General features: G+C 49.6%; 1 protein-coding gene across 1 annotated transcript in view; it reads right to left on the reverse strand.

Annotated features, from left to right (window-relative positions):
- Positions 1 to 12,253, reverse strand: part of Bfsp1 (beaded filament structural protein 1) — a 35,812-nt gene that overhangs the window by 11,222 nt on the left and 12,337 nt on the right. The window contains exons 3-5 of the mRNA XM_032904320.1: positions 9,336 to 9,431; positions 6,335 to 6,427; positions 2,862 to 2,969 (exon numbers count right to left, since the gene is read on the reverse strand). Coding sequence (XP_032760211.1) covers positions 2,862 to 2,969; positions 6,335 to 6,427; positions 9,336 to 9,431 — 297 coding nt within the window. The remainder of the gene's footprint in view (positions 1 to 2,861; positions 2,970 to 6,334; positions 6,428 to 9,335; positions 9,432 to 12,253) is intronic.

The raw sequence follows: 12,253 nt of genomic DNA on the forward strand, positions 1-12,253 counted from the left end.
TACAAACACCTGCCGAGCACCACAGACCTGCGCTGCTCCCCTTGACCGCCATGTGGAAGCAGTGTGCTTTCCGTAGAGACGGGGCGTCTTGCTCTGCCCTTTGCCCTCTTCCACAGCCGAGTCAGCCAGGACACACCCTACACTCCACAGGTGCTGTGCTGTTAGGTCAGGGTGTGCAACAGATAGGTGGGCCAGATAAAACCCATTTGCACCTCAGGCTAGATCAGCTTGCCAAGGGCTCCTCTAGACACGACCCCTCAAGTCCAGGACACTGTATAACATATGGAATTGTTTGGTCATTTTTGACAACTATCTTTTATGGCCTTCAACATTTTATGAGTAGGAGTCCACAAACTTCACAGACCAACAAAACCTAGGGACAGGAAGGGGGACCTAGAAGAGAAAGTGAGACCCTGCCTCAGACACAGAGATAAACTGCAAAGTCTCAGTAGTGTCAGAGGTTGGAAACAGGGGATGACCCAACAGATGTACCTCATGTTCTCAGAAACCACACCCAATGAACTATAACTAACAGTCTGAAAACCATGGGTTTCCAGGACCATGGTAGGCCTGCACCTGCTTCCTCAGTCACACGCACCACACATGCACAATACACACATCCCACATGCAGGAACATGTCCCCTACCTAAAACTATCACACACTTCATGAACATATCACATTTTTATAACCATCAAGAACATATGTGCACACAAAGAAAGACAAACATTTGCCCCCAGAACTAGAATTTCTATTTGAGATCAAGGTTTTCATCTTTTTAGTGTCTAGAGCTGGCTTCAACCTTGTCACCCAGACCACAGGAAGTGACATACTTCACACCATAAGCCACATCATATGTGTGTGTTTGAGCAAATGCATAAGTAGTCAAATATATCCCGATATGTTTAAGACAAAAGTTTTCCAGAATAAACTCTATACTTTTAAGTGCCATACATCCTGTTCCTTCCTATTCTTGACTCCATATTGTTGCTCTCTTCTTTACTAATACCAGTCAACTCTACTGAACTCACTTTATACCTAACACGTTTCAATGAACAATCTGAAAACCACAGTCTCCAGAACCATGATCAGGTCTACACTCACTTCCTCGATCACAGGTAAAACACACGTGCAATACACACATCCCACATGCATGCGTATATGTCCCTACATAGATAAATAAATCACACTTCATATGCATATCACATGCCACACATACACCTGGCATTACACATCCCACATACACAAATATACACACACATACACCATGCCACATGCACACACCACACACCCTTCACGTTACATATACATGCAATGTGCACATCATACACACTTTACAATATACTCCACATACATACACAGCAAATACACTCACAGCACCCCACATACTACACACAGATCCTATATACACATACCACATACACCATATATACCACATACACCATATACATATACCACATACACCATATACATATACCACATACACCATATACATATTACACATACACAGACACATGCACACCACGTTCTCTACATAAACATGTCTCCACCTCTCCCTTCTCCACTCCCCCCACCCAACTCCTTTCAGTCCTCAAAAGAAACCACAGTCACCCAGAAGGATCTAGTCCCTGAGCCATGGACCACAGTCACCCAGAAGGATCTGGTCCCTGAGCCATGGACCACAGTCACCCAGAAGGATCTGGTCCCTGAGCCATGGACCACAGTCACCCAGAAGGATCTGGTCCCTGAGTCATGGCTATCATGTCCTGAGAATGCACTTTTAGGTCGTGACTCAATTTCTCCCCTGTGATCTTGCACTGTTCCTGGTTGCCTACCAGTGGCTCCTGGGAGTGCTGCACAGTGAGAGCTTTGTGAGAGGCCCGGTGGGGATGGAAAACAGGATGTGAGAGATTGCCATTAAACGAGGATGCAGGTTAAATCTTTCCAGATGCCATGGGCTCTCAAAGGCAGGGTCTGAGCGACATGACAACCCAGATGCCCTGGGTTTGACAGTCAGAACTTTGGATCCTTTTCTCTTCTGTTCCTTGACTGTACTTGCCTACTAAATGTCAGTTGATTGGTTTGGGACATGTGGCTACCCAGCTGTAGGAAGTGCAGCATTTAAACGAGACATCCCCCGTCCGTCTCTGTGCCCATCTGCATGGAAATGAGAACTTGAGGAGCCGTCAGGGTTGTGAACCATGAAAGCCATAACTAAAATGAAACCGAAATGTCAGCCTCACCACTAGCAGACATTTAATGAGAGGCGAACACTGGTACAACCCAGCCTCCCCCTCCCTGTGGGCACTCTTCCCAGACCTTCACCAATTCCAAAGGAGAGACCATCAGGAGAGGAAAAACAGGGATGCCCAGATTTGAAGCCTGATACGTGTGTGTGTGTGTGTGTGTGTGTGTGTGTGTGTGTGTGTGTGTGTGTGTGTGTGTGCATGTGTCTGTCTGTCTGTCTGTCTGCGTGTCTGTGTGTCTGTGTCTGTGACTGTGTCCATGTCTGTGTTGTTCTGTTAACAGGCCTGACAAAGGCTATGTGATCCATGGTGAAATGGTTATTGCCCCTGGTAGGGAGAAGTCTGACTCAGTGGAGACAAGAGGGGAACCATCATGAGGCTAGGTGTCCACATGTCCCTATCTCTGTCTCTGTCATTGTCCCAGGATTCTTCTTAGCAGATACACACCCTGGGAAACCTCATTCCAGGACAGAGCAAGGTGTTTGGTCACCTGCTCAAAATGCTGTCATGTAGGCCACACAGGGGTGCTGAGTCTGTAAGTCACAGAACTGGACAGCTGTGCTCTCATGTGCCACTTCAATAAGACGCGGACGATTCTGACAGGCTATGGACCATACCTGGGCCTGCAGCTCAGCTTTCTGTGCCTGCAGGTGCGTGACTGCCTCCCGGCCCTCGTCCAGCTGGTTCCTCAGGGCAGCTACTTCCCGTTCTGTGAGCAGCTTCTCCTGCATGAGGAGACCAGACAGATTCAGACAAAGAAGAAGAGCAAGCATAAAAGAGCAGGGCCCTTTCTTTGTATCCCCCAAATTCATGTCCCAATCCCCAATCTGCCAAGGCATTGGAGAGTGGAAACCTACGGAAGGTGTTTAGGGTCGTGAAAACGGAGCTCCATACCCCCCACCAACCACCACCATGGGGTACACAGTGAGGAAGAGACTACAACAGGTACTAACTCTGCTAGCACCTTGATCTTGGCCTTCCGGTCTCCAGAGCTGTAAGCAATAAACTAAGGGGTCCTGTTACAACTGCCCAAGCTGGCTCAAACAGGCCCACCGTAGCCACTGTCTGAACCACTCACTGCTCAAGAGGAAAAGGTCAGTCAACAAAGAGCAAGAGATCCGAGCACAGGCCTATCTGTGCCACAGACTGGCTAGCCAGGCAGATATTTGCCTTCCAGAGCCTCCATTTTCCCTTTTGTGAAAAGGCAACGGAGGGATGCAGATGCTCATTTGACTCTGGCTTCTGTACCTATGAAGATGAAAATCATTTTGTGCTATGAGTTGTCAGCTACACCACAGGGCCAAGCAGGAGTCATCTGGCCCCAAAAGGTGAAAGGCAAGTAGAGGCCTGATGAGGCCGCGACACTGGCCTACAGATGATCAGTAGGGCAGTCCAGAAGGAAACCCCCTTCCCGCCTGTCCACGATCTGTCATGACTTGCCTCTCCACTTATTCAAAACTACCGGTGATTCACAAAGGCTAGCTGTTCAGGAGCCCTGCCTTCAAAACAGAGGGCACTGCCTCAAAGACCCATAAACTCAAAGCTGAGTCTAGACCAAGTGCTCTCCGCATTCAAGACATACAGAAGGCAGCCCCTGCTCACCAACACCTCACAAGGAACTGCTGTAGCGTGACTCTCAAGGGTTCGTGTGCTGAAGGCTATGTCACTAACATACGAAACTGTGGAGAGGGGCGAAGCCTTAAGCAGGGGGTCCTGGGATGGAGAGATGGCTCTGTAGTTAAGAGCACTGACTGTTCTTCCAGAGGTCCTGAGTTCAATTCCCAGCAACCACATGATGGCTCAAAACCGTCTGTAATGGGATCCGATGCCCTCTAAAGACAGCTACAGTGTACTCATATACATAAAATAAATAATTCTATTAAAAAAAAAAAAAGAAGGGGGTCCTAGTGGGAACAAGTGGGGTTCCCTTGAAGGAGAATCTAGGTTCCAAACCCCCTTTCTCTTTCTCGTTCTGCTCCTGCCATAATGTGCTACACTGCCACAGGCTCCAAACCAGAGGCCAGCTACCCACAAACTGAAACCTTTAGGGCCTGGCTCACTTCCCCCAACTAGGCTCTACCTGCTGAAGGTTCTACAACCTCCCAAAAGTAAGCCACCAACTAGGGACTAAGCATTCAAATACATGAGCCAGTAAGGGACATTTCACATTCAAACACTAACTGTTCATCTGTGCAAAGGTCCCTTCCACAAATTTCCAGAAAAAAAAAAACAAAAAACATGAGAGTCAATGGAACAAACCTACAAGTGTTTACCTAACTAGGCAGTGTGCAGAATTCTTGAGCTGAGCTCACAAAGAACAGGAACCTTTTAAATCTTTGCCTTTCCTGGGCATAGGTAGACACCAAGACAGTAAGTATCACCCACCACTGCCATCGACAGCCAATAGCTCTTAGGGAAGGCTAGACTGCCAACAGCCCCACCCCAAGAATCAACCTTGGGCAGACCCAATGCAGATAATAAGGGCTGTTCACAAGTGCACAAGTTCACAAGTGCAACAGCCATTATCTAAATTGGAGACGAAAACAGATGGGAGTTTTAGACTGAGGACTTTACATCTCTCACACACGCCATGGGTTCACGGTCATGAGCAGAGAGGGCCTTTGAAAATGACTTCACTAAGTGCCTTGAAGTTTCAATTTCATGACCAAAATGCTGAAGAAAATAAGAAAGCAAACAGTCTGCTGCTGTTTGGGTGTCTCCCAGATGAATTCCCAACAAAGCAGGGTTGAGAATGGGGCCTAGTTGAAGGTTCTCTGTCCTCAGGAATGGATTAGGTGCCTCTATGAAGAAGCTCATGGGAGGCCTTTCTGTTCCTGGTGTGAGGACCAGGAACTTGCCCAATATTTTTCCTTCCCACCTTCCACCAAGAAAGGCAGCCCAAGACAGCCCCAAACCAGAAGACGCTGGTGCTTTGATCTTCAACTTCCCAGACTCCAGACTGTGTGAAACTAATTTCTGTACTTTATAAATTATTCAGTCGATGGCACTGTATTATGGCTTAGCTACATCCCTACTTTAAGAAATGGGCAAAAGAGGTGAACAGACACATTAACACAGAAGATCCATTAACAGTAGATAAACTCGACAATGATACCTAACGTCATTAGTTACTGGAGGATGCAAATTCAACCCCAACCAGACTCACTGCATACCTAGCAGAGAAACAAAACAAGAACCAAAATGAAGGCTGGGACAGCAAGCTCTGTCAGGAGTGTAAAGCAGGAGCTCATTCAGAACTAGAGGGACTCCAACCACGGCTGGGTAGAGCAGAAGCATGGTTTGTGACCTCTGAGCATTCCTGCTGAGTCCCTTTGTGTGAAACACTGGGAATATGGAAGCAACAGCTATAATCCCAACACTTGGGAGCCCAAGGCAGGATGATTAAATCTCCAGGCCAGCCTGAGTTACAGAGCAAAACTGACTCAAAAGGAAAAAGAGGAGCAGATAGTCAAGACTATAGAGAGGCCATGGGAGAAGGTCTTCAGGGTCCAGTTCCCTCGATGAATCCTGCTAGCTTCATGAGAAGAGAAAAATCAAAGGACACAAACATGGACACACACACACACACACACACAACTTGTTGCCATGTAGTGCCCTATAAGACATTACTAGCAGGAACATTGTACCTAGATGAAGCCCTTGACCCTGAATCTCCAGAACTGTAAGTCAACACGATCCTCTGTATAGCCCATGCTATTACTGCACCACTGGCAATAGAAAAGGGGCCAATACAGCAAACTATTTTGAGAACCAGCTTGGCAGTCACTTAGGAAGTATGCAAGTAAGAACAGACCATGTCTCCTAGATAAAAAAATACCTAAGGTAATCTCAAGGGACATAGTTTATGTCCTCTGAAATCTATCAGCGTTTACAGTTTGAACAAAGAACAAACCTCACCCTTGAACAGCACTTAGAAGTTAACCTGAGGTAGTTCTAGCAGTCAGACCCAGTGCTTATCCCTGGACCTCTCCGAAGGCCAACCCCTCCACAAGAATGTGAGTTAAGACTCAGACTCTGGCTTCCCCCAGGACTGGATAGCCTTCCCTGCCGCCGTAGCTCCAATACCTACCTCCCTCATCCCACCCGTGACCAGGGACACTTGAGGAGCAGTCTGTATGATCTGCTGCAGGATGGTGATGTAGGTCTGAATTTCCAGAAGATTCTGTTGCAGAGGGGAAAGCATTTTCATTAGAAGTTGAGCTGCTGGGCTCTCCCTCCCCATGCCCCACCTCGTGCAAGCCCAGGAACGAGTGCCTGCACATACTGTCCCACAGCTGTGACCACGCTCGGAAGGACAGAGGGATGAGCTGCAGCCGCCACTGATGGCTTCTCACAGTGGGCATTCCACATCTGCAGGAAGCAGTGGGGCAGAAGGACAAACTGGGGCTCAGTTTGTTTTGTCATTTCCCTTCAGGTACCTTCACACACTGCCATTGCCCTCACAGAGCCCTGGATGACAGGTGCCTGAGAAGAAAGGGGACCAAACAAGGCCTGGAAGCTACAGAGGACTGCGACAGCACAGCCATGCCTACACTAAATGACTTATTGGAAGTCATTTATGAGACAGGGCTAGCCATGTACAGGAATGCCTGGTGACCTTTACCAGACAATGCACCTTTCCCAGCTCTGAGCAATGACTGCTAACACAACCCTCTACAGAAAACAGCCTTGACCAATCATTGGTCAAGTTGTCCAGGAAACTATGAGGGTCCCAGCCCATGAGTGAAAAAGACCAACCTCTGGCCTTCAGGTGAGACCAATGCTCCCCTCTCTCACATTATTCCCATAGTCCTCCATTAATGTAACTGTGGAACTTGGGTCTCTGTTCACAAGAGCTGACTTCAGCCCTTCCTCATCAGGCTGGGTCCCATCAGATAATGAATAGAAGCTTCACACCATTGTTCTAAATGCCTACTTTAGGCTGGCTCCAGGCACTGCTCTCAGGATCCGATAAGATAAATATATATAAGGAAGCTGTTAGGTGCGGAGGAGGAAACAGGCCAGGGCCTGGTGAGAGGCTGGGGAGATTGCCAGGGAGAGGGTACTACAGTCCAGAGTGCAGGCACCCGCAGGGAGGTGAGGGGGTGAGAGGGAGCACAGGGCTAGCTCCAGACTGTCTCTAAATTACCAAGCTGTCTTAGTCTGAGTTTCCCTAGAAGCAGTTCCCCAGAGAAAGATCTGGGTGTGGACGGCTGAGGTGGGCAATGGCTCAGGGCCATGTGACGGAGAGGCCAGGGAAGAGGCACGGAAAGGACACTGGCCAAGCAGGGTGTGCCATCTATTGCATTCCTGTGGGCATGGAGGTCAGACTGCTGAGGATCTCCCCCAAGTCCTGCTGCCCTGATAAGAGGAGCCCAGGGAGTTTACACACAGACTCCCATCAGCCGCAGAGCAAGGCTGCTCAGGGGTATGGAAGGTCCCCGATATTTCCAACGAGGCAGCAGCTCTCCGCTGCTACAATAAACTCCTGGGCAAGAGGCACAGACACTGTATCAATGAAACAAGGTCCCCAAAAAAGGACACCACCGAATGAAAGCTTCACCAAGAAATCCTAGCCTGGGGTGAGAAAAGATGGAGGCCCATGGGACAAATAAGACACTCCCCACTCACCCCAGGAATAGGGTCCTCACAGCCCTGGCGACTTGCAGCTAACGCTACACAGGACACTTGCTGGCTTCCGTTTCCTCTTTTTTTTTTTTTTTTTTTTTCTTTTTACAAAATAACAAGGAAGACGGGGGAGGGGGGTACAAATTCTGATCTCAGCTGTAAATAACCTCATTTCCTTTATCCCAGTGATTGTCAACCTGAGGGTCACGGCCGCTTTGGAGTCAAATGACCCTTTCACAGGGGTCACCTAAGATCGTGGGGAAACATTACAATTCATAACAGTAGCAAAAATTATAGTTATGACGGATCAACATAAATAATGTTGTGGTTGGGGGGCACCACGACGGGAGGAACTGTATTGAAGGGTTGCAGCATTAGGAAGGCTGAGAACCACTGCTTTCCCGTTCCTGTCTCCAGGTTCCTGCTGATAAGTCAAGGCACAACAGACCTAAGATTCACATATGGGCAGTCAGAGAAGACCAGAGCCTAAGACCCCTGTCTTCCCTTTCTGTTAACCCATGGTTAACCCAAAGCAGAACCAAAGAGGATACGACTCACATGCTGAAGATAGGAAACAGCCTAGCGAAGTCACAATTACGCAGTGTTAGGATGTGATTGTCCAGTGAGTGCCAAAGCCTCCAGCATCACACTGGCACGTAAGGGAGCAGAAAGGTCAGGAATCTCTGAAAGAGGAGGCTCCTAGCTGAGGAGGATGATAACCCCACAGGAAGAACAGTATCAACTAATCCGGACCCCTCAGAGCTCCCAGAGACTGATACACCAACCAAAGAGCGTACATGGGCTGCCCCTCCCCCTCCCCACCCACTCACCCCACCCCCACCCCATCCCCCTACATATGTAGCAGAGGGCTGCCCTGTCTGGCCCCAGTGGGAAAGGAAGTGCTTAATCCTGTAGTAGCATAATACCCCCAGGGAAGGGGGATGAAGAACTCATGGAGCGGGGACCAAGGTGGGAGGGGGGGACACATTTGGAATGTAAATAAATAAAATAATTAATGAAAATAAATAAAAAGTAAATAGAAAGAGGAGGCTCCTAAGAAGGTGTTAACTTGTTGCCTCAAGGCAGAGCTAATGACTGTAACACAATACCTTAAACACACACAGGCACACCCAATTTTTCTCCCTTCTCTACATTTTTCTGAGATAAAACAGTTGACTGCTTAGTAGAGACACAGCTGCCTAAATCGTTTTGTAAACTACCACACTAAAATCTGCAAATTACAGACGCTAAAACCTAACATCACAATCCCCAGCATAAATCCTGGCGTTGCCCACTGATGCTCTCTGTGCGCCTCTGGCTGGGTAAGCGCTGTCCCTGGCTCGTGGCGGTTCAAGGTTTGTAGTCACAATTTGCTCACTCTAGCAGTAAGTGTCCTGTTCAACCAAACGCACACTGGAGTTTGAGAAGAAAGGGCTTCCCGCACGTGCTGGCTGCTTGGTTACCTTTTTGTACCTGTCCTTGGCCACACTGATATCTGCCTGCAGAAACTGGGCTTCCAACTGAAGGTGCAGGTTACGCAATAAGGCTTCATCGGCTTCCTGAAACAAACAGAAAAAGCCATGCCGGGGTCACAGGAGCACTTAAGTATAAAGTGAACCAGTGTAGAAATGCAGGGATGAGATGGGGACTTAATGATATTAACACAGATTCTTGTTCAGTGGGTCTAGGATTCTCTCTCTCTCTCTCTCTTTCTCTCTCTCTCTCTCTCTCTCTCTCTCTCTCTCTCTCTCTCTCTCTCTCTCTCTGTGTGTGTGTACACATGCGCCATCTTGCATGTGTGGAAGTCAGAAGACAACTTTCAGGAGCTGGGATCCTAAACAGGTCATCAGCCATGTACAGCAAGTGCTTTTCCCCACTGCGCCATCTTGCCAGTCCTACATGCTGAGTTCTAAATAAAGCAGTAGGCTGGTGGTCATTAGACCTGGTGGAGAACAACAGTTCTCACTATGGGGCGACTGTGAACCCAAGGGGATATCTGGCAATGTCCAGAGGTACAGTTACTGTCAGGACTTGAAAGCAGGGTCAGGAAGACTGCTGTAAGTACCCTACAACACACAGTCCTCCACACCCCACCACACTCACACAGCAAAGAATATTAGAGCCCAAATGTCCACAGTGCCAGGCTTCAGAAACCTTATCAAGAAAAAGCCAAGAGTTTAGATATATTCACGTACCAAATAGCCTCTAGATTTACATACATCTATGTTTGTTCTGTATCTGACCACTGGGTTTCAAATCCAAACCTATATGAAGGTGGAGGGAGAGAGGTGACTCCACAAAGTTGTACACACACACACACACACACACACACACACACACACACACACACGACACAGCATGTACTCCCATCCCACCCCCCACATCACATCATACACACACTCACATGCACATACGATAATAACAATAACAATAAAATAAGTTTAAAGGCTTTGCTCACATCTGAAATTGACTTAAATGCTTCAGTATGTTTGGTGTGACATCACGAGTTTGTCAGGAATCCCCACTCCCCAGGACAGCACTGCCTAGGCACACCTGCCAGTACCTCAGACATTGCCAAGTGGTTTTTTACTGACCTCTTCAGAACTTTTTGTGATGAATGCTAATAATGGCTTTTCGTTAATTAAAGTAGATAGCGGTTTGGTCAGACTATTTAAGAGACACTGCTCTCCAATGAGAGAATTAAAATAACCAAGATAAGTGGATTCCAGGACTTGGTGAGACACTTCCCACTTTGACTGTTAGCCCAGCAAAGCCCTTGGAGTATATTCTCTGGAATGTCATTCAGTTCTCTAACTGTTCTTATAAAAAGACCATAGATGTAGGAAGACCCCTGATTGTCTGATGCTGACAGGTAGAAAGTCTTACTCTATAGTGGGACCTGCCTCGAGTGGGCTTCCCAGACACTGTGGTCCTTACCCCTATGACGCTGGAGAGCCAGAGCTTCAGGGAGTCTACTCATGCCCCCATGGGCTTTTGGGGTCAGTGTCAGAATAAAGACTCTGAATGTATCCCCCACCTCCCTTGGGAATAGCATTTAATGTATCCCCCACCCCCCTCGGGAATAGCATTTAATGTGCCCCCCACCCCCCTCGGGAATAGCATTCTGATGTGGGGCCTCACCACCTTGGAGCTGGGGCTATCTGGGACAGATGTGGAGTGTCAGAAAAGGACACAGAGCCAACTTCTTGGATGTTTTCTACTTTCCCTCTGTTCCTTCTAAGCCTATAGGGTTAGGATGGGGTACGTAAGTCTTACTGATGCTCCTTTTTTTTTTTTTTAAACCAAAAATGAGCCTATAATTGACCCACAATTACTGGAGAATTAGAAGTCAAATTCCAGGCACCCCTGTCCCTTGCATTACTGCTGAGAGATCAAACACTCAGAATCCTATAGCTGGAAGAGACCCTGTAGAACCCTGGGTCATCTCCCTGAAGATCATCAGAACACAGACAGCACATCTGTCCAGAGGTTCCAGTGCCCTTCAACCAAACCCATGGAGCTTATGGCTCTGGCAAGGACATTTCAGGCCTAAAGCTTTTTGGATGGATCAGTGGGTCCCTCCATTCATTAACGGAAACCAACGGATGGTACAGGACTTGGACTCTGCCATGGGCTTTTCTGAGATGCAGAATGGAGAACCAACCCTACCAGACACCTACCATCCCTCCACACCTCCCCCTGCCACCCCTCCACACCTCCCCCTACCACCCCTCCACACCTCCGCCTACCACCCCTCCACACCTCCCCCTACCATCCCTCCACACCTCCCCCTGCCACCCCTCCACACCTCCCCCTGCCACCCCTCCACACCTCCCCCTACCACCCCTCCACACCTCCCCCTACCATCCCTCCACCCTCCCCCTCCCCACACCATCCCTCCCCACCCCTCCCCCTCCCCACCCCACCCCCCCCCCTCCATCCCTCCCCCCCCCACCATCCCTCCCACCTCCCCCCTGCCCCTCCACACCTCCCCCCACCATCCCCCTCCCTCCCCCCTCCTCTCCCCTCCCTCCCCCCCCCTCTCTCATCCCCCCCCCCCACCCACCCCCCTTCCACAGCTCCGGGGCCCCCCCCCGCCCCCCCCCCCCCCCCCCCCCCCCCCCCCCCCCCCCCCCCCCCCCCCCCCCTCCCCCCCCCCCCCTCCACACCTCCCCCCCACCATCCCTCCACACCTCCTCCTGCCACCCCTCCACACCTCCCCACCATCCCTCCCCACCCTCCCCCACCACCCCCACACCTCCCCACCATCCCCTCCATCCCTCCCCCACCTCCCCACACCCCTCCCCCCCCATCCACCCCCTCCACACCTCCCCCACCATCCCCCCACACCTCCCCCACCCCCTCCACCTCCTCCCCACAC

Source organism: Rattus rattus, chromosome 5, assembly GCF_011064425.1.
Source record: "Rattus rattus isolate New Zealand chromosome 5, Rrattus_CSIRO_v1, whole genome shotgun sequence".
In the NCBI taxonomy this organism is placed as follows: Eukaryota; Metazoa; Chordata; class Mammalia; order Rodentia; family Muridae; genus Rattus; species Rattus rattus.